The sequence below is a fragment of the Diabrotica virgifera genome, chromosome 9, assembly GCF_917563875.1.
Source record: "Diabrotica virgifera virgifera chromosome 9, PGI_DIABVI_V3a".
NCBI lineage: Eukaryota > Metazoa > Arthropoda > Insecta > Coleoptera > Chrysomelidae > Diabrotica > Diabrotica virgifera.
In genome coordinates, this window is record NC_065451.1 from 11217359 (window position 1) to 11241420 (window position 24062).

Here is a 24062-nt window from a genome sequence, read left to right on the forward strand (position 1 = left end):
GAACATAAAAATCTGGGAGGCAGAATCAAAAAATTAGAATCTAATAATTAATATGGAAAAAACAAAAGTAATGGCAAGAAATTCCAAGAAAGATGTTAACCTAAATATTGAAATCAAAGGCAAAAACAGGTAGATACATTTAAATACCTTAGAATAATTTTAAATAAGAAGGGGACACAAGAAGACGAAATTGGAAATAGGATAAAAGCAGCCAGAAGAACACATCATTCGCTGTATAAAAACTTCTTGAATAAAAAAGAAATAACAAGGAAAACTCAAATGAAAATATTTAAAACAATTTACGTACCTATCACTACATATGGAGCAGAGAATTGGGTATTGAACGACAAACAAGAAAAGAGATTGCAAGCCGCGGAAATGAGGTATTTAAGTAAAGTCGTGGGAGCTAGGAGAACCGATAAAGCACGTTTCATAGATATAAGAAGAGAATTAAAAGTAAAATCATTAAAGGAAAAAATTGATGAAAAGAAATTAAAATGGACTGGGCACTTATTTAGAATCAACGACGGCAGAAAGGTTAAAATGACATGGGAAGCGAGGCCGATAGGGAAAAACAGGAAAGGCCGACCAAGAAAAACGTAAAATACCAATGTGATAGACATATTGCAGAATAGAGGAAAATCGTGGCAGGAAGCCAAATAATTAGCTAGGTGCCAAAAAAGTGGCGTAAGTTAGCAGAAAATAACGAGTAAAGAAGACACCTCGAAACCTTACGGTATAAGAGGATCATAGATTATGTTATGTTATGTTATGTTGGAGACCAGACGCAGCAATAAAACAGTAATCTGTTGATCGGCGAAAAACAGAACACATCACTGCAGCAACATTCGCTGATGAAACGCCGGTCTTGGCATATCGTACCAATCCAGATCGCAGAAACTTCAGACAAACCTTAACAAAATTAAAAAGTGGCTAAACACATGGTTTATTAGAGTGAATAAAACGAAATCTACACAAGTGACATACACTTTACGCAATGAAACATGTCTACCAGCAAATATAACCAACTGTACACTCCCACAAGCTGATGATGCTAAATATTTGAACTGACGCCGACAGCTGACTTGGAAGAAGCATTTATCTATCAATCCGATCAGCCCTAAACATCCATCCTTGGATATCTTCCTTCTTCCATGCCTCTCTATCTTGGGCAATTTGCATCCATTTCGACCGTGTGTTTCTTCAGGCCATCTGACTATCGCATCTGTGGCCTTCCCCTTTTTTGTTTGTGGTTCGACGGTCTCCATTGTACAATCCCCTTAGTCCATATTTCATCCTTCTGCCGTATGGTGTGTCAGACGACCTTCCATTTAAGCTTTGCTACTTGGGTTGAGACGTCTTTCACTTTTGTTTTGTTACGGATTCATTCGTTTCTTTTCCTGTCTGATAGTTTAATGTTCAGCATTTGTCTTTCCATGGATCTTTCTGTCTTTGCTATTTTTTCCATATCTTACTTTGTAAACGGCCATGCCTGAGAGCCATATATGAGGACAGGGAGTATACATTGATTGAAGACTCTTGGTTTTAGGTATTGCGGGTATTTTCTGTTTTTAGAATATAAGACAGTTTTATGAATGATACCCATTCTTATTCATAGGCCAATCTTACTCTTCTCTTGGAGGGATACTCAGATGGCAAATTACAGAATCCATTAGGTATTATAAAAACAAATATATATGCTAGAGAATCACACTTTTCCATAGTGATTTTAAAAATGGCAACAAACTATTCCGTGGTCTGTAACATTGTGACAGTATACGTGTTTTAATAAAACACGGCACTAATGAAGAGAAGCAAAGATATTAAGAGATTTTTTATCAGCTTAATTCAATGTTAAAATCACATTTGGAGACCAGACGCAGCAATAAAACAGTAAATGTTTTGAGAAAATGGCTCACCGAGACATTGTAAGCGTAGTAAAGTGGAAAATGAGATCCGTATAATTTACCATTCGACTTTAACGTTCCAATATTTAACTTTTGTCTCTATTTTCATTCAAGATTAAAGAAATTTATACAATCTACATTTTGCTGCCTGTTACATTCGCAGGCGCAACTTTTAATAACGAATCAAACATTAAAATGTTGGAGAAAAAGTATTATACAATACTTTTTATATACTTGTTTATACTTAATTATTTAAAAATGATGGATTTTATTTAACGATACCATTTTCTGTACTTATAGTAAAAAGAAATAAGGTTTTTGTCGGGACACTTGAGCAGCCAGGTACTATATAGGTACCTAATATATTATAAATACAAAAATGCCCGTCACAGTTCGGACGAGAATTTTAGGTATTAACAAATAAGGGTCAAAAATGGCAGTTTTTTTCGTTTAAATCGTTACAGGTAAAAATAGGGTAATTAAATATCTTACTTATAATATTCTTCTTTTTGTAGATGAGCCAAGGTTTAAAATGGCACTTTTTAATTTTCATCCGATCCTTTTTTGTTTCGGAAAGTGCAAAATAAGACTAAAATTTCAAAAATAAAAAATGTGCTATAACTTTTGCGAAAATGGCCTTAAGACTTTCATGTTGCACGAAAAGTTGAGTAAAACATTCCGTATAATGTACAAAAAATTTTAAGACGATTGGTCAATTAGTTTAAATTTTATTCAATTTGTTTATCGCAAAGAGCTTTTTTTTTCGCAATGTTATTGTTCAGAAAATAATAATGACATAGCAATTCTGTGAAAACCACATGCAAGAATAATAGTTATATTTTTAAAGTATTGAAAAAAATCATTAAAAAGTCGTTTTTATCACTCCGAGAAAAGTTTAGTAAAATAGAGCCATTTTTGGCTTCTAAAAAATTTGAATAACTTTGTTAATATTGACTACAAAGTAAATCTAATTTAGGATTTCAAAAGCTGGTATTTTTATACGAATTTTCAGAAAAATAAACTTTTTGCCTAGGTTAATTAGGTTCAAAGTTAGCAACTTTTATTATTTAATGCGCAGCTACTTCTATATACATCAAATCCCCCTGTAACAGTGTTAGTTACCATACTACTCCGAAACGGCTTGGCCGATTTTTATAAAATTTTACACGTTTACCCTGTAGGACGTTAAAGAGGTTTTGATCTATTTTTTATACCCATAATTTATAAGAGAGGTTGCCCTCTGACATTTTTTTAAATTTTTTTAGATAAAATTATCTACCAAAATTTTATATGATGTAGAAATAAAAAAGACATAGAACCCTTAATTTTCACTCTTCTATCACCAACCCCTATTTGTTAATAGCCATCTATATATTTACATCTCTAAAATTCTCCTGTCACACTGTTAGTTTCCATACTCCTCCGAGACCACTTGACCGATTTTTATGAAATTATATATGTATATTCGGTAGATCTTAGAATCGGTCGTAATCTATTTTTCATATCCCTGAGTGATAAGGGGAGTCCCCCTTAAATTTTGTAATGTTAGGTGGGGTTGTGTGTAGATAACGTACTCTATAAGACTACAAGTACATACAAATTAAAAAAATTATGATCAAAATCCATCAACAAGTTCCAGCGATCTTAATCGCAGCATATGTTTGCAGAATCAGTTTCATTTTTTGAGTGCACGTATTTTAGTAATTCACCTACACCGACCACGAATTAATTCCGTTCGGACGCCATTTTTAAAGCTTTATTAACCACTCTGTTTAGGTTCAAAGTTTACTTAAATTTTACACATAACCTATATATATATCTTCAACTTCAAAATGGCTCTAGTTAGGTTGCTTAACTGTTATAAACAAAGTAGCCGTCAATTAAATAAAAAAAGTGGCTAACTTTGATTGTAATTAACCTAGACGAAAAGTTTTTGTTTGAAAATTCGTATAAAAATACCAGTTTTTCAAATTCCCATTGTAGTTTTAGCCTACAGTGAATATTAACCAAGTTATTCAAATTGCTTATAAGCCAAAAATGACTATATTTTAGTAAAATGTTTTCTAAGTGATACAGTATATATACTTTTTTTAAATTATTTGTTCTTGTTGTATCTATGCCATACGATAAATAAAATAAATAAGTGATAAAAATGACTTTCTAATGATTTTTTAAACGCTTTGAAAATATGACTATTCTTCTTTCATGTTGTTTTTACAGAATTACTGTATCATTATTATTTTCTAAACAATAACATTGCGAAAAATAAGCTCTTTGGGATAAACAAATTGAATAAAACTTAAACTAATTGACACATCGTCTTAAAATTTTTTGTGAATTGTAAGAAATATTTGACTTATTTTTTTATGCAATATGAAAGTCCTATATTCATTTTTGCAAAAGTTATAGCAAATTTTTTATTTTCGAAATTTTAGTTTTATTTTGCAATATCCGAAGCAACAAATAATCGGACCAAAATTCAAAAAACGCTATTTTAAACCTTGGCTCATCTACGAAAAGAAAAATATTATAAATTACCCTATTTTTACCTGTAGCGATTTAAACGAAACAACTCTCATTTTTGACACTTATTTTTTTTCTGGCTTTGGTTTAGAACTAGAAACTTTAGCCACGTAATTGTATAACTTATCACTAAGTCAGGGGAGTAATGTGTAGTGGGTGTGTTGAGTAAGTGTCTTGTTACTTTGCAAAGTCGACGTCATTGTCTTTGCAAAGAGACGCTAATTGTTTCCGAACGTCTGCGGTCCCTCCGGTGAGTACCGATCCCACAAGGACAGAAACTATTTTTCATTTATTAGTTTATAATAAATGAAAAATTTCTGCCCCTGGTAGGATTCGAACTCCCGACCTGACACTTATTTGTTAATAACTAAATTTCTCGTCCAAACTGTGACGGGCATTTTTGTATTTATAATGTATTAGGTATATAGTATCCAAAAAAACCCATTTGCAACCTGGCTGCTCAAGTGTCCCAAACATGGTATATTTTTGCCTTATTTCCCTGGTATATTAAACCAGTCATTTTATAATAACCGAACAAAAAGTAAAATATTTAGATTTTATTTTTTTTGCGTCGTGTTTCATGCTATAACAAGTGACATACTGGAGACATATTAAAGGAACAATCCAACAAATCAACGGTACCGGTACAGTACAAACGATCGGTTGCATTGTGGATGGTGCTTAAGACAGAATAATTTATTATTCAATTAATCTGAAATCGAAAAATGCACCATTTATCTCAATTAAGAGATGACGCACACGATTACCTTTACCAAGAAGATCTCTCCAGTAATAATAAAACATGTTCCCTTTCATCCACCAATCCAGCTCCCGAGATCAAGAATCTGCGTACCTACTTCCATCCAAACGCCACGTCAGTGAACACTGTAGCCACGTAATCGGCAGAGTCCTAGTATAATATAGATCTCCAGAAGGCATTTGATCGGGTCTAACACCCAGGCCTGATTGAAACACCAAGTCTTGGTTGGCAATCACTGGTCCTCCCACGCTTGGTATAATCCTTGTTCCACCAAAGTTATGCCTCGTATTTAGGACTACTATTACTTCACTCTTTTGGCATGTAAAATCCTTTCTCCCTCCAGGAATAAAACTATATGATCTCTGGCCTTCAGATCCTTGAGGATCATAGCTTCAGTTTTATTGGGCCACAGCCTGAGGTCTCTGCTTCCTATCCACGTCTTCACTTTGTTGAGCGCTCGGTTCCTTTTCTGCATCATTGACTAGTTTTCGTTGTGCTCCACCAGATCAGTCGAATATCCTATTGCATGTACACCAATGCACAAGACAGCCTCCAAAATCTCGTTTTATAGAGCAATCCAAAGAGGTGACTCCAAGACTGTGCCCTGCCTCACTCCCTCAGAATATTGTCGCATCTATCTATGAAGTAGTTCCTAATCGTCAAGTAGTCTGACGATAATTTTCTAGCTACAACTATTAAAAACATTTCTTATAGCTTCTTATAATTGAAGGTGGTTTATTTTGTGCAACTTTTATGTAACTTTTGTGCAACCAAAGACGTGCCACTGGACAAAATAAAGGATTAGCTCTAACCATTAAATTATAAGTTTCTTAAATACTTGACAGATCATTGACAGAAGGCTGATAGGCCTATAAGGTGTCAAATCACTAGAACAATTTTACAAAATTAAATTTTTTATTCCCAATTGTCTGCTTGCTCATAATATTGCTCAATTGAGGCCTATAGAATCAAATCCTGCTAGATCAATGTTTTAAAAAAATTTTGTCAGGAGGCTAAAAAACATTAAAAAAATCTATTTTTCAAAAAGTATGTGCATTTCTCAATCAAAGGGTCATCAACATATGCCATAAAATTCCACACTACTTTGTAATTCTTCTGTATGCCCCTTACATCTTCAGAAATTTGTACTTTAATTTGGATTTAGCAGAACGAAAAATTTAGGATTTAGCAGGTTTTGATTCTGATCGGCTCAATTTAGTTTTCATTATACAGTTTTTCTTGAATTAAAAAAACAGTTGAATTCTTTATAGTAATGGAGACGATTTTTGGTCAGTTTTTGTGGTGATATTAAATCCTAATACATAGATCCAATTTTACAGTTTATCTACTTATTTTTTCCCCTAAGAGAAATTTTTTGTTAAAAATATGGGAGTATAAAATTCGTATAAATTACCTCGTTGTATATTTCCACTTTCCAGCCTCCGTCTTCTCTTATTTATGGACACATCCGATGACAAGCCATTTATCGTAAAGAAGTCTTTGGGTAATAAATTTGACGTCCCTCTTTTTGCAGGCTCTCTTCAATTTTTGAAATCCCTCTTAACAACATTACCACGCGCCATCGTTAACATAAAATTTGTCTTTGTTCTTTGTGACATGACAGTATTAGAAGGTAGATTCAATTAGCATTTTAAACCAGTTTTTAGGTTGCTTTGGAAGTTTATTATGGCAGCCATTGGGACTGTTGTTACGGTTTACTATTTTTTATTAGGAATCAGCAACAATTTGACTTTGAAATAGGTTCATTTTGACGTTTAAAATAAAAAATTATTAGGGAAAGGCAAAGTTTTCAACCTAATAGAAACATTAATAATATTGAAAATATTAAAAATATTACTAAAAGATTTTTAATTGAAAACTTATTGATCCATTTCCCTGGTAACACCTCCATGGCTTCTAAAAATTGCAAGCGAGATGGATGCTGAAGGGAAGAAGACAAGAGGGAATTTAAAAACTTACAAATTCCGACTCCGTCCAGCATCCATCTGGCTTGCAATTTTTAGAAGCCATGGATGTGTTACCAGGGAAATGAACCAATAAATTTTCAATTAAAAATCTTTTAGTAATTTTTTTAATAATTTTCAATATTATTAATATATCTATTAGGTTGAAAACTTTACCTTTCAGTTGCCAGATGACGCTAGTCACCTACTTCATAAACGTCAGTTGCAATGCGGGGATAAGCTCTCGCGAGTTTCGTCACTTGGGGCAGAGAGCAGCAGGCCTACCTACGCCTCTCTGGTGATGACTCCAACTAGAGTCGAAAATCGTCGATTTAGAGTGCTGGCTTGCGCTGTCTGTTCTAAGTGAAAAATAAGACGGTTTTGCCTTCGCATTGCAAAAGAATAAAAATGGAATTTATATTTTATTTTTAAAAAATTATTGTTTTGTATTTTGAGAACAAAGGCAATTTGGCCGATTCCTAAGATCACTAGAATTAAGTTTATTCATGATATGATGTTATAACGACAGGTACTTTCGGAGTTTTTTATGCCGTGGTTTGCTGTTGTCTTCTGAATCCTTATGTATTTAACCATTTTTCAATTCTCCCAGCTTTGGAGGTTTTTCACCAAAGCTCTTGATTTTTTCTTTATAATTTACCAGATGTTCCAGGTCTTCCATATTTATTTTAAATACGCTGCTAAACTTATGGCAACATCAGCAATCCTAACTAGCTGCTCCTACATAGAAATAACGTCTCACACGAAAGTAATATACAATCAGACAGCTTAATTTCATAACACATATGTAATAATTTGTTAGTCTATAAATTTGTATAATTTTATCTTTACACGTACTTAAATTGTATTGAAAATGTTCAAATATTTTTGTACCTTCTCAGGGTTGATGTGGTTTGTGAAAGTAAAAAAATATATTTACCTGATACTGAGTACAATTGAAGCAATGCCAACAGCAACTCTCCCCTTCTACGTATTTCTTTGCTTGTCCTCGTAGACATGGAAGACTACAAACTGATTCAGGAGGTGTCGGTTGACCAACTTTAAACTGGATCGCTGTAACAAAGTTTTAAAGTAAGTAAATGTAAATAGGAAAAGAGAAAATATATACAGAGAGAGTCTGTAATTTGGAATAAATTCAATATCTCAAATACTAATTGTTTTTTTGAAAAATGCTTAGACCCGTCGATTAGTATTTCAAATTGTCCTTTTTGACATACAACAATAATGTATACAGGGTGTCCCAATTTAGAGATATGACGTCATCGTTGATTTTCTTAAATGGCAACACTGTCATTTTGATAGCTATTTTGATAGGGTGTGTAAAGCTATACACAACTGCAAAATATCAAATTTTTATTCTCTACCATTTACAAGATAATAGAAAATAACAAAGATATGTCTGTAATTTGGAATAAATTCAATAATTAAAATACTAATTGTTTTTTTGAAAAATGCTCAGACCCGTCGATTAGTATTTCAAATTGTCATTTTTGACATACAATAATAATGTAGGTATACAGGATGTCCCAATTTAGAGATATGATGTCATCGTTAATTTTCTTAAATGACAACACTGTCATTTTGATAGCTATTTTGATATGGTGTGTACAGTTATACACAACTGCAAAATTTCAAATTTTTATTCCATACCATTTACAAGATAATAAAAAATAACAAAGTTATGAAAAACAAGTGATCAAATAATAATTGAATTTAATTATTTTAAATAAGCAAATGCTCATAACATTACCCATTGACAATTTGACAATAATTGAGCGCAACATTATGAGTATTTGCTTAATTGAAATAATTAAATTCAATTATTATTTGATTACTTGTTTTTCATAACTTCGTTATTTTTTATTATCATGTAAATGGTAAGGAATAAAAATTTGAAATTTTGAAGTTGTGTTTAACTTTACACACCCTATCAAAATAGCTATCAAAATGACAGTGTTGCCATTTAAGAAAATCAACGATGACGTCATATCTCTAAATTAGGATACCCTGTATACATTATTATTGTATGTCAAAAATCACAATTTAAAATAATAATCGACGGATCTGAGCATTTTTCAAAAAAAAACAATTAGTATTTTAATTATGGAATTTATTCCAAATTACAGACATAACTTTGTTATTTTCTATCATCTTGTAAATGGTAGAGAATAAAATTTGATATTTTGCAGTTGTGTATAACTTTACACACCCTATCAAAATAGCTATCAAAATGACAGTGTTGCCATTTAAGAAAATCAACGATGACGTAATATCTCTAAATTGGGACACCCTGTATATATTATTATTGTATGCCAAAAAGGACAATTTGAAGTACTAATCGACGGGTCTGAGCATTTTTCAAAAAAACATTTAGTATTTGAGATATTGAATTTATTCCAAATTACAGACTCTCTCTGTATGCATAATTATAGTAATAAAAAAAAATTCTTCTTTTTGAAGTTATACTTCTTTAGGCACGAGGGTGATTTTTATTTTTCCGGGCGCATGCGCACACCCACAGTATGGTCACGTATGGTATTAGTCGCTCAAACGTTATACGGGATCTGATTGGGTGTTAAAATCATCTATCAAAATTGTTTAATAATATGGAGATTATGGATAAACAAATGTTGTGTATATTAGTTTTTATTGTTGTGAGGGCAGAGACAAAAAGCTTATAATAATTGTAGTGACTTTTTAAATAGTTTTTAAAAGCAGCAAGTACGTACCTTATTGTAAATGTTTCAGTATTGTAATAAAAAATTACAAATTACTATTTGGAAAATGAACCTACCAAGCTAGTAGGTATTAATGCTTTGATTTACATAATTTAATATTTTGTCGTATTTTAATTCCACAAGAATCAAACTTATTTGATTAAACTAAGAGAATAAGCAACTGTCAAAAAAATTTTTAAAACGTTTAATTCTATATCTTCCCTGTTCATTCACATGTCTCGGTAGTTAAATTCTGGGTGGGGTTAGTTCAAAATAATCTAACAACCTGTTAGACGCAGGTTCAATTCCCAATGCAAATTTTTATTTTTTTAAATTTTTTTATACATTTTATGATTGTAGGTATATTTATTATATTTTTTTTTCAGAAAATACGTATTTATTTAAAATTTTTATCAACAATTATTGTTCAGAAATCATTTCTTTGTTTCATTTTTCAATGCGTTTGCGTGTGTTTTATTCTTTTATTATTTTAATTTTTGGTATAGTTTTAATAAAAATTTTTGGAAAGTAGTAAGTATTAAAATTAGTTTAATATTTAAATAAAATATACATAAACTGTTTAAAGTAGGTACATTGATTTCGTTGAAATCATATAATACCTCCGTTGAAGTCATATAAGTATACCTTCTTACGTGCGTACAAAGTACACACACATTCTTTATCTTGATAATACCACAATTCTTATTCTATGGTCGAGTTTACTAATGAAGGTTGGCTATACCCATTGCAAATTCATCTTTATCTTCTGCTTTTCTTAAAAACTCATCTGTTTAACCAAATCTAGTTCTGAATGTTTTCAGCCATGCCATTTTTCGTCTACCAAGACATCATTTTTCTTCGATTTTACGTTTTAATTATGTCGTATTTATTCTTTTAATGGTGATTACAAGTTCTGTGTATCTTCCCATTATTCCCATGCAACACTATTACGTTCGTAATATGATCTGTCAATGATTTTTTAGAAGTCTCGAAAAAACCTTACATCATGACAAGAGTTTAAAAAAACATGTAATTATATGAGAAAATTTAGATAGGTATGCAAAAAGAACAAAAAATTTGAAGTTATGTGAAATCCATTTTGATTTAAACATGTTTAAAATAGAGACTTTATAAAACATTAACATTAAATATTCTTCTTCTTCAGGTGCCATCTTCGCTACGGAGGTTGGCAATCATCATAGCTATTTTAATTTTTGAGGCAGTAGCTCTAAATAATTGTTTTGAGCTGCATCCAAACCATTTCGCAGGTTTTTTAGCCATGAAATTCGTCTTCTTCCGATGCTTCTTCTGCCATCTATCTTTCCTTGCATTATGAGTGGCAGGATGCCATACTTCTCGCCCCGTATCACATGTCCGAGATACTGTAGTTTTCTTTCTTTAATTGTAAGTTCAACTTCCTTCTCTTTACCTATTCTTCTTAGTACTTCGTTGCTCGTAACTGTATCTACCCAGAAGACCCTCATAATTTTTCTATTGGTCCACATTTCAAAGGCGTTAAGTCGTCTAATTGTCTCTACATTTAACGTCCTTGATTCCACTCCATAGTATAGTACACTGTATACGTAACATTTTGTTAGGCGTACTTTAAGAGCTAATGTTAAATTTTTGCTACATAGGACCTTTTTCATTTTCATAAAATTAGAACGTGCTTTTTCGATTCTGACTTTGATTTCTGCAGTGTAGTCATTATTTTCTGTTATGTGTTCCTAGGTAAGTGTACTTTTTTACTCTTTCGATCTGCTGGCCCTCTACTATCAAGATTTCGTTAGTATTATGGTTGTTTTTACTAATGTTCATAGACTTCGTCTTTTTGATATCGAGAGAGAGAGAGTCCGCACTCCCTACTACAACTTACTATTTTACTCATGAGTCTTTGCAGGTCTTGTACACTAACGGCTATTATTACTGTATCATCTGCATATCTGATGTTGTTAACTAAGACTCCATTTACTCTTATGCCGACTGTTTCATCTTCCAGAGTTTCTCGCATTACCTCTTCAAAATAAGCGTTAAATAATAGAGGTGATAGTATGCAGCCTTGCCGGACTCCTGTCTTTATTTCCATTTCTTCAGATGTTTCTTTTTCAATTCTTACTACTGCTCGCTGATTGTAATAGAGGTGTGTTATTAGTCTTAAATCTTTTTCATCTAGGTTTTTAGTTTTCAGAATTTCCATGAGTCGATCATGTTTTACTTTATCAAACTCTTTATTGTAGTCTATAAAACAGACGTAAAGAGGACGGTTAACATCCAAACATCTCTGTGTCAGCACGTCGAAGGAGAATAATGTCTCTCTGGTACCCATACCATTGCGGAACCCACATTGAGTGTCACTAATATCAGTGATATCCAGCTCCAATTTAGAATGTATTCTGGCGTGGATAATTTTCAGCAGAATTTTCAAGGTGTGTGACATTAAGCTTATGGTTAGGTAGTCACTGCATTCTTTGGCATTCACTTTTTTTGGCAAACACACAAATGCTGATGTCAATATTTCTCTAGGGATGATTCCCGTACTATAGGTAGCGTTGAACAGTTCTACTATTATATCCAGGTTTATCTCGTTGACCAACTTTATTAGACTGCCAGGTAAATTCATCTGAACCAACAGATTTATTGGTTTTCATAGGGTCTATTGCCTGACTAACCTCTGATTTGGTTATCTCTGGGCCCACATCTCCGGTTTGGCTGTGGTCCCAGAGATAACCAAATCAGAGGTTAGTCAGGCAATAGACTCTATGAAAACCAATAAATCTGCTGGTCCAGATAAATTACCTAGAGAAGCTAGTACGATTACCTATTAAATATTGTATAATGAATATTAAAATAGGCACTGTATTAATATACAACAAAAATATTTAAAATATGAAACTGTAACTCATAACTCAATTCAGTCTCTTGCATTATTAAATAGCTTTCCTAGCGTCCAAGCAATGCACCACTTGATTTAGCTTCGAATATAAGACTTTATTACTCACAATAATTTAAATAATCTGTAAATAATTAGATTAACTGGATAGTAGACCTCGATACCAGTCGAATCTCGGATAACAGGGAGCTCCATACGATGACGCGAGTAATTCTCATATTAGGATAAAGTTCGTCTCTAAATGAGAAGAAACATGGATTCTCAATCAAGATAAACTGGGACAATTTGGCCTCCCAATTGTGCATAACACTTGTGTTTCTAATGAAATAAATTTGGATTCTCAGTAGAAGATACTTAAATTACTAAAGATACCTTTTGACAGCGGGCCTGATTATTGTTTTATGGGACATCTAATTTTACTCCTATTCTATACGCTATTAAACTTTCATCAAACAGTGTAAAACATAGTTCTGAAATGTTGAAATATGAGCGAATTTGGAGCAGCAACCACTTATAGGTTTTTAAAACAGTTAAAGCTAGGAAATGTTATAGAAACATCAAAAACGTCAAATTGCATCCATGTTGACTTTCTTTAGATTTTTGTCTTTCACACTAAAAGACACTGTATAGGTACCAACTAACCCGTATCTACATACAAGTCATTCTACAGCCAATCAAAATTTACCTATTAATTTTACAAAATATACGATGCAGAAAGTCAATTTTTTGGGATCTCTCGTTATTATATTTCCTTTTTATCATCTCCAATCCACTCTAGCGAAGGGGTAATTATTTATCAGAATTCACTTGTCAACTACAGGCCACTTTTCCGGGCAAAAAACCGTTGAAGCGAAACCGAATAAAATTTCCCAGACAAATTTCAATCGATTTCCTCCAACGAAAGGCTTTTTGAATAAACGGTTACTTGTTTTAGAGGCCATTAGGGATCTCGGGCAGTCGCATAAAAATAGGTTTTAGATAAGATGTCCGGAACAGACGCTAAAAGGACACACAGATACGGAAATGTAATCGTAAAAAACAGTGTAAAGTGTGGTGTGTAAAAATCTGTGGTACCTAATAGATAAAGTAAACGTATAGTAAAAAACATATCTAGAGATACAGTTGTTTCTCAAATATTTCCAAACGTTTTTTCATAGATATTAGCTATTAAGCCAATAGATTTAAAGTTCTAAGACTATTTTTTAGTTATATAATGTTTTTCTAGTTTGTAAATTAACAGCAATAAAACGTTTATTTAATCGACTATTAAGAAACTTTTCAGTAAAAATAGAATGACAAAAAATACAGGTTAGTGATTTATGTCTTACGGTTCGTATATGCAAAAGTAATAAAATAATTTAGGGCCAGAAATTAAAAGTTTTTAGTGAGAATAGAATATGCATGTGTAAAATGAAATTTTTTGTCTTTTATTGACGAAGCGGCGTCTGAAGAAATCTTATAATATAATTGATACGAACTTTATTGTTTTTTATAACGATGGCCTGGTTTCTCTGGCGCCTAAAGTTTGGCATTGGCAAGTCTTAAATCATATCATTCAGCAGAGCTATCTTTATCCATATATCGATATATTTAAGACAGTATATGTCGTAGGAGTATGTTTGTCAGTATGTGCTTGAATTGGTATTCATCGTATTTTGCTCTTCTATGGCTTCATCAGATGCGGGGGCTCAAAACAAAATCAAACAAAATCAAACAAAACCCACAAACCTTTCCTAACTGTTTCTCACTAAGTGTGTGACGATAATATAATTTTATCGTCTAGAGTACGCCAATGAATCAAGTAAAACGTGTTTTTGTACCGTCTCAGACGATATAAAAATCGGAACGAAAAGCCTAGTTGATTGTTATTCTTGGAGCGTTGATCGAAGAATAATAAACAACAACGAGGTATAAGAGGTGAGTTATCCCGACCACTTTCCGCCATCGTTTTGGTGCACTGAACGAATCCGACGGTTTTTCCTTTTACCTATCCTTATACGAGCGGTGATCGTATTTCCCTACATGTCTTTTTCTCTGGCGAGCTGAGCGAGATATCCTATCCTTATACGTCCGTTTCATATTAGTAATTCCTAATCCACGCGATCGTCGGTAGTATTCATTCATGTACCAGATATCGTCACATCGACCCGAACCTAATGTTCGATACGTAGGTTATAAATATATTTTATTAACGAAATTAACGAGTAGTAATTAAGGCTAATTATCTTATCATTTGTATGTTCTGATTCTAAATAAATGCCTTAAAAAGCGAAACTTTTGTCTTCGGCTGAATTTTGTTACCTGGAGCATCAAATGCAACGACAACGTTACAAGTGGTAAGCTTACAAAGGTGCCATATACTTTAACGGCCATAACGAAAAACAATGTATTAGTATGATTTTCTGTTCTTTACACGGCACGAAATGTAGATCGCTTAGAATATAAGAAACAGAAAGAGTAAAATATGAAAATATTAGAAAAAAAATGTAATTCCAGTACACAATCATTACAGACATCGAAAGAAAACAACTTCAACGGTGCGAATGAACGAGAACAGTTTATTTAGATCACGTAGAAGGATCTCCAAGTACACCATCAAATCCAAACAATAACGACGAGATGTCGCCCACTATGGAAAAATTTAAAAATATCAGAGAGAGCCTATAAAATAAGAATGATCAAGGAAATAATATGAAATCCCGACCAATTATTAAACAACAAGGAATGGTGCATATGGGAACAAAAATTACCAAGAAAAATACTTGGAGAAAAAATGAAGAACAGAGTTAAGATCAGACAGACGAATAAATATCTGAAAGAGTTCTATGGGGAGCACGGCATACTAGAAGTAATAAGAACTCAACGTCTAAGATGGCTAGCACATACAGAGGATGCAAGAGGGTAGACTACCGAAAATGGTAGGCAAATAAGGTGAAAAATCGATGTACAAAATGATCTAAAAAATACTCAACGTCACAAACTATAGGATGAAAACAATGGATAAGATGGGATACAGCAGAATGATCAATCGAGCCATGGAATTACTAGGCTCTATACTGTCACGATCCCAGGCCGGCCCTGTCAACACCAGAAGCTTCTGGCGATGAACTGTATGAGACCCGTTTCGTGGGCGAGATTCTTGTTTACAATCAGCGTATCTAGAAGGCCATCGATGAACCTTTTTTTATTATTGTATTTAACTTTAGATTTTTCTGGAAATCAGTAGACTAATTGTACATACAATTAGTACTACTACTAGTTGTATTACAACTATATAAATAGACATTTTTGAAATTAGAGTCAGTTGTGAATTTTAATACGTCGGGGTACTTTAATATGTATCGAGCGCGGTATTTTTTTTGAATTTGTAATTATGTATATAAATTATCAGATTTGGTGTAATAAATAAATTAGATATCGTAGCTTTTAAAATAAAAGATATAAATTCAGTGTTTTTCATTTGTTTAGTTGTAAGTTATTAAAAATAAATAAAGTCAACTAAAATTAAACATTAGTGCCTAAAAGACCATAGAAAAGTAGAGTCAGTTTTGTAACAAGACTCTAATTATAATTATTATTATGTTTGCAATTTAGATATGCAGGGCAGATCAACAACAGATGCAATTTTAATTATGATGCAGCTGATGGAAAAATGTGGGAATAAAGAAAGAAATCCTTTATGGTATTCAATAATATTGATAAGCCAGATAAAGATCCCCGAGATATACTGTGGTAGGTCCTCAATAATAAACGAGTTACTGTGAGATACAGTTATGACGGAGTAACAACTAGAGTTAAGGCAGGTGTGAAAGACTGACAACAGTGGAGACTGGAACAGTGGAGACAAGCACTTCAGAAAAAAGGTCTAGCCTTGGTAGCAGAAAACAGGAATACGGGAGAAAACTTATCTACACTCTCCTACTTGGTTTGAAAGTTTCTGGTCTGTTAATAGAGCAAGTCCTTTTTTGGCGCTGGTTTCTTTCTCAACACTGTAAAACATTTAGTAGTTATCTAACACACTTTGTTTTATTTCCTTTTTATTCGTCTCTTGAAGTAAACAGATATCAATATTCTCCTATTTAAGTTTTTGGTTGTTTCTTGTTCTCTTGTGGTTATTGAGTGTAGGTTACATTATACAATGACATGTTTGTGCATTATACTTATTTTTGAAGTTATAATTCTTTAGGCGCGATTAAGAGTAAAATTTCATAATACTGCGCACATGCGCACACAGACAGTATGGCGTTTAGTTGCTAAATCTTTCAAGTTATGTATAAATATATCAGTGCAAGAAAAGGTGTGAAAAGAATATATTAGTGTTTTTAGTAAATATATTCATTTTAATTTTTGTGTTTTTGGATTTGTCTTTCTCAGGAGTAAGATGAGTATTATTAAAACATTTTATTGTATATTTATTATATTTCACCTTGTCTGTTTGTTACCGTGAATTGTCATTAGGTACGTCCGAACCGATACAGACACAGTTCTTTTAGCGTATTTGGTACAGCATTCGGTCAGAGATCGAGAGGTCTTGAGTTCGAGTCCGGAGCAATCCTATACTTTTTTTTATTTTTTTGAAAGCGGTAAGCACAACATTAGTTTGTTGTTTAAAAAAATTAAAAGAAACTGTTTAAAGTATATTTATTTTTAAGAAATCATATAATAGAAGTATGACTTCTTACGTGCGTACAAAGTACACACACATTCTTTTTTTATATACTTCTCCTACTCACAAGTAATAGTCCAGGAACCAAAGCTTTTCACCTCGCAATTTTTACAGAATGGATCAATTTGCTTGAAAATTTGAAAATAAGTAGTGGATAGTCCATGGATCAAAATCTATATGATGCCGACAGGCGCGTTTACCATGGGGGTGGTTGCCACCCCATCTCGGGGGTCGAAATTTTTTATTATATTTTGACCGCAAAAGTTAATAAAAACATTCATTCTAAGCAAAAAATGTTCTATACATTTTTTTGATAAAATTAATAGTTTTTGATTTATTCCCTATCGAAAGTGTTAGTTTTATATCTAAAAAATCAATGTTTTTGATGGTATACTCATTTACGATTCACTCAATTTTTGCCGTAGAACAAATTTTATCACACCAAGTTCTTGAGAATTAAATTACCTACAATTTCATAATTAAACATTTCTTCGTATCTCTAATGCTCAGCTTTCTATTCTGAAGAAAATGGCATTTTTTAACAAATTGCAAACATTCGTTATTCGCTTAAACTTCAGTTTTTTAAAAACTAATCATTCTAAGCCAGTCAAATTTCTACAATCTATTAATAATACATAAAGAAAGAAGAATAAATAATGTCAATGACTAAAAACACCGCTTACTTACATTATTATGCATCCAATTGGATTTGTCCTTTTTTTTTTTCATAAAAATATACTGATTTTTTAACCGTAAGTTTTTTATTTTTTATCTGAGAAATTTCGTTAAAAAAGGGTTTTCTATGTTTTTACAGGAATAAGGCTGTTAGTATTAAATCCTTTTAAAATTCTCAGTCACAAAAAGAGGTGGCATTGAAAGGGTTGGTAAAGGTGGTTTTTGCATGATATTACAAGTTTTAATTGTCAATAGTTCACTCAATTTTTGCCGTAAAATTTTTTTTTTCAAACCAAGTTCTTGGTAATTAAATAAGCTAGAACTTCATATTTAAATATTTTTTCGTATCTCTGATGCTAATGTTTCTATTCTGAAGAAAAAGGAATTTTTACTTACCAAACTACAAAAACTCGTTATTCGCTTTTAACTCCATTTTTTCTAATTTTTTCAAAACTAATCATTCTAAGCCGATCAAACTTCTAGAACCTATTAACAATACATAAATCAAGAAAACCAAATCAGGTCAATGACAAATTTTAATTAGGGTGGTGATTAGGGGGTTGTTTACGATCCCTTTTTTGCTGAAGAAAAAAATAGGGACTGACATTCTTTTCATTATAAGTCACTTAATTTTTTTAGCCAGAGATTTTTTTTATTTCTGGAGATACATATTTTTAAATACTTTAAATTAGTTTCAAGAAGTTGTCCTCGAAAAATGCATAGTCTTCCCGTCCTTTGACTTTCAAACTACAATATTTAGCATTTGACAAAGAAGAGCCTACATATGATAAAGTATAGCTGGATTACTATTGGTCTTAAAGAAAACAAAAAAAAAACGTTTTGTTTATTTTTTAAAAAGCTATATTTTTGTTAAGTTTTGATAAAACGAAAACTTTTTGAGTTATTAGCAGAAAACTGATTAAAACATTGATTTTTTTTATATAAAACTAACACTTTCGATAATGAATAAATCGAAATTTATTAACTTTATCAAAAAATGAATAGAACGTTTCGGCTTATAATGAATGCTTTTAAAGTTGAGTCCCTGAATCTTTACCCATGCGTCCTCATTTAAAGTATACGAAATAAGTCTATGATAAGTCGAAAATTGAAATTTACTAAACGCAACAGCCAGTGACAGTAAGTGACTTGCTGTTGCGTTTAGTAAATTTCAATTTCCGACTTATCATCGACTTATTTCGTATGCTTTAAATGATGACGCACGGGTAAAGATTCAGGGTCTCAACTATACCAACTCTTGCCGTCAAAATGTAATAAACATTTCCACCCCCTAGATGAAGTGGCAACCACCCCCATGGTAAAAGCGTCTTTTGGCATGATATAGATTTTGATGCTTGGACTATCCAAAGCTATTCTCAAATTCAAAATTCTCAAATTTTCAAGCAAATCGATCTATTCTGTAAAAAATGCGAGGCTTTGTCCTATTTTAAGCTTCATTACTTGGACTATAATATATTAATATATTCGTATATTCTATCTGTTAATAACATAAATTCACCTGCACTATACACGGTGATTTAATTTCCAATATTAATTTAAACTCAACTCACTATTTGCATCTATTTTGCCTCATGCCTACAAACTAACACCCTGTTTACTAAACCACCATTAAATTTAATTAAGGATAGGTAGTACGAAATAAATCATCTTTGTTTAGACCTTTCTCCTGCCACTTTGGTTCATTTGCTCCGTTTAGACAGTCAAAGGCCTGCGCCTTGCAGATAACTTCCAGCAATAAAGCCAAAATTCATTATTTAGAAACTGAAATGCAGAAATGGGCTTTCAAACAATATTGGAAACAAAAGTAAAACGCCAACTAATTCTTAGTCACGGAGTTAGTTTAAGCTGTCTGTTTGTATAATTATTAGTCTCGCTTGTAAACAAAGTATTGGAAAATGTATTACTTTAGACCAAGTTACTTTTTGCGTACTTACATAAACTGATGCTGGTTTGTTTAATGTTTAATCTTAAAGTTTTCAATTAAAAGCCATTCTGAGTGAATCTTAGTGAATCATTATTAAAGGAACAGATTTCTGAATCTCTTTTGTGTTTGTTCTTTTCGGAAATCAAAGTTTTAATACCAAATTCATGGCAAGATTTGTTGGTATTTCTATGAACAGTAATAGTCCAGTTGGTTATTTGTTTTATAGCAGTTGGATTTCCCGCTATAATGTTTTATTAATATTATTCATTAATTTAATATCCTAATCCCCAAAAAATACCTATTTTTCTAATTTGTTTCATGAAGTAATTTACCCAAAATATTTTAAAGCCGTCCCTGTTTAGAGTATTACAAACTATTGCACAACATTGCACTATGTTAGGAAAATTCCTATTTATTTGGTACGCAGTTACAAAATTTGTTAAAAGTACTGCGTATTTTCTTTTGAGCGCGAAGAACTCATTATACTACTGCCGTGCTTAGCAAAAACGCCGTATCTGCAAAAATCTGAAAAAATGAAATTTTTAATTCTTTCTAACCCAAAGGTGCATATCTATCTTATTTGCTTACTAAAAATGACGTAAGTTAAGCCAAAACACATTAAACACACCGCGTCTTATGCCGTATCCTGTGTAAATGTATACGAATTCTTAAACTAAACTCGATTTTACTCGAATGTGATGTCTCTGCAGATACGGCGTTTTGGCTAAGCACGGCAGACTATTGGCCTGAATTTTAAAAGATCTGGAGTGGTCTCAGATGATTGGTCGCATCTCTGGTCGGAAGGCCGAGGAGAAATGCTTCGGCTTGACGAGCAAGAGAGGTGACGAAGGTCAGAAGATTAGTCCAGTTTTAAGATCTGAGGGAGTAACATCTGCTCCGCTCGCTGGTACTCGCTTGAATAGGGCGTTGCCCATTGTGTCTCGCTGGTAATGTGTAGAATTGTCGTTTTGTGAAGATATGAAGATCTAAATCTGTAGTGAGTGCCCTAGGAAGATTTTTTTAACCATGATAATGGATTTGTATGGTGAAAATCAGTACTCCTACGACTTAATGACGCAGTTCTAGAAGCCGGCATTGTCCTTTGTTTCCTGTCTTATTTGTGATGTTCAAGCCCTGATTTCACAGAAGAAATGTCTTTCCTGTCCCGTTTTTAATGCCCTGCCACTCCTCGTGTCAAAAAGACACCGATGTCTTGTTTCCCGTTCTATTGAAGATGAAGCCTTTGTGTCGAAATTATGAAACCCTTTTCCCGTGTAGTTTGTGACCTGTGACGATGGATTTTGTTGAAATAAAGAGGTATGAGACGTTTTTTAAATTTTGCTAAATTCCAAGTGGAAATATACTAAGGTTTGCTGGTAAATAATTAGATTTTTTTATAGTGCTTTCATGATGAAAATTGTTTGTAAGTAAAACAAAATGGCAGTGAGTTATGACATCTGTCAAAGTCAAACTTTTGTGTTGAAATAAGTGGGTAAAATTTTATTTGACATATATACTGCCCAACAAGTTTATTTGTAATTGTTTTGTTTGAAATGTTTAAAACCAGTCAGAAGTTTTGAATAAATATAGTAAGAGTTTGAAGTTTTAAATAAACGTTTTTGTAAGTGTATCTACCATATTATTTCTGTAACCTTTCTTGGAAAAATATTAACTAAGTTCTATTGCAAATGAAATAAGTTTTAGTATAGAAGAAAGAAAATGGCATAGAAGCCAGTATTGAGAAAAGATGTTGCCCAGTTTAACCCCAAAGAGGAATCGATGATGATTGTCCCCCATTTGGTACCTATAAGTAAGGAATATGTCCAGTAAATACTCGTATATGAACCAGAGGATTTGTTTCGAACGGCGTCCTGTTTTTTAAATAGTAAGAGATCCTCTAGTCTGAGTAAGTACCCTTTTGTATTGATTATGGTAGTTTAGTCTTCTTAACACCATCCTACCCCCCTTAACGAATCTACGACCCAGCTACCGCACAACAAATGAGCTGTCGTTCGCATGAAGGTTTGCGTGTCTGTTCCTTCTACTAGCCCCATTTCGACCCCCCCAGTATCTTAGTAGATAGTCTATCCCTGTCCCCATAAGAGCAGACATGTAAAACGCTTCAGTTTGATCCGATAAATATTTTTCAAATCAAAATGTCAATTTTAAAAACAAAAAGGATTTCCAACGCCGGGAATCGAACCCGAATCGTCAGGGTGAAAGCCGGGAGCCACGTATTCTAACCACTAGGCCATTATGGATGTAAGGCAGAAAAATAAATATTTTACATATAAGTTGTAGGATGTTTCCATCTACTTTCATATTTTATCGTTTCTTGTCTAAACGCTCCGGTTTTGGGCCAGCTGACACATCATTTGTTAATAAGCTTTGGAATAACTGACTATATAAAAAGCATCCATGCTGAAATGCTCCGGTCAAATTTGACACTACCTCCCCGGCTATTAGTAACGTTTATATCTCTGTAATTATTACACATCTTTTTGTCTCCTTTTTTGTAGATAGAGCATCTACATACCAAACTCCAATATTTTGGAATACTTTCTTGTTTGGTTAGACATTTTTTGATTTTGATAGATATAAAAGAAGTATATGAAACACTAAAAACTCCAATTACACTTCATTCACACCTTCAGTGCAATATCAATTTGATTAAAATATCCATCATATAGGGGAGTGCAATCAGAACGAAAACATGCATTGTTTCGGAAAAATTCAAACAAGCTTATATTTTTCTAAAACTTTTTTTGTTAGTTTATATACACGTTAAAGTAAAAAGTTCTACTCGCAGATTTGGCCGCTAATTGTTTATTAATTGTTTAAACAATAACAATTTTTTTGTATAAATAATTTTAAAAATATCGTTAAATTCATCATTTTACTTTGATCAAATATGTTTCTATTTTGTTTTTGATTATGCTGAATCCGAATATGGCATTGCAATTTAAAAATTCTAATACAGAAGCTCTTATACACTCTGTCTGCATAGCTAGGAACCACATGGAAAACATTTTTATTATCAATTTTAAGAAAAAAAGTCATTCCTAATAAAGTGTTCTGGATAGACAAAAATCTAAAAACCAACCATCAGATACCAAATTTTATCAATTTTATACGAGTTATGTCAAAAATATGAATTTCGTTGAATGGTAAAGTACCTTTATATTCCAGAATATCAAAAAATGCTATTATGAAAAGTTGTTTGAAATTAAAACTATGTCTAAATATACAACTACATCATTCTAATCGAAATTTTTTTTTAAATTTTTTCTCATAATACGGATACTCATCATCATTTTATTTCAATTATGATAACTATTGTATTATCACTTTTACGAGAAAAAGTCATTCTTCATAAAATGCTCTTCCTGGTCTAAAATCTAAGATACAACCATCAGATATCAAACTTTTTTAATTTTATACGAGGTATGTAAAAAATATGAATTTTTCTTGAGAGTTAAGTGCCTTTATTAATCACAATATTTTAATTAGAAGGATGTAATTTAACACTATATCAAATTTTTTAATTCCAAACAACTTTTCCTAATAACAATTTTCGATATTGTGAAATGTAAAGGTACTTTACTCTTGAGTGAAATTAATACTTTTTGACATACCTCGTATAAAAATAATTAAAATTGATATTTGATGATTCTTAGATTACATACGATGCAGAGTATTTTATAAGGAATAACTTTTTTGTAAAACTGATAATAAAAAGTTATCAATAGGTTCCAAGTTACGCCGACATACTGTATAAGAGATAAAAAAAAATTTTTTGCTGATAATTTATTATTGTTGAAGCTTATTATTAAATGTATTTTAGGTAAGTTTTACAGAAAAAAGTTTTGATCACTTTGTATAAACATTTTTTTAGCTGGTAATTTTCGGTTTTTGTATTATATTTTTGTTATCTTTCTTAAAATTAAGTTTCTTAAAAATAAATAGTTTATTTCATCTCTAAAGTAAAATAATTCAG

At 32.1% G+C, this 24062-nt stretch overlaps 1 protein-coding gene across 1 annotated transcript in view; it reads right to left on the reverse strand.

Moving 5' to 3' along the window:
* LOC114347092 (metabotropic glutamate receptor 2) overlaps window positions 1-24062 on the reverse strand; it is a 265338-nt gene that overhangs the window by 176012 nt on the left and 65264 nt on the right. The window contains exon 2 of the mRNA XM_028297829.2: window positions 8092-8225. Within this exon, the coding sequence (XP_028153630.2) occupies window positions 8092-8225 (134 nt within the window). The remainder of the gene's footprint in view (window positions 1-8091; window positions 8226-24062) is intronic.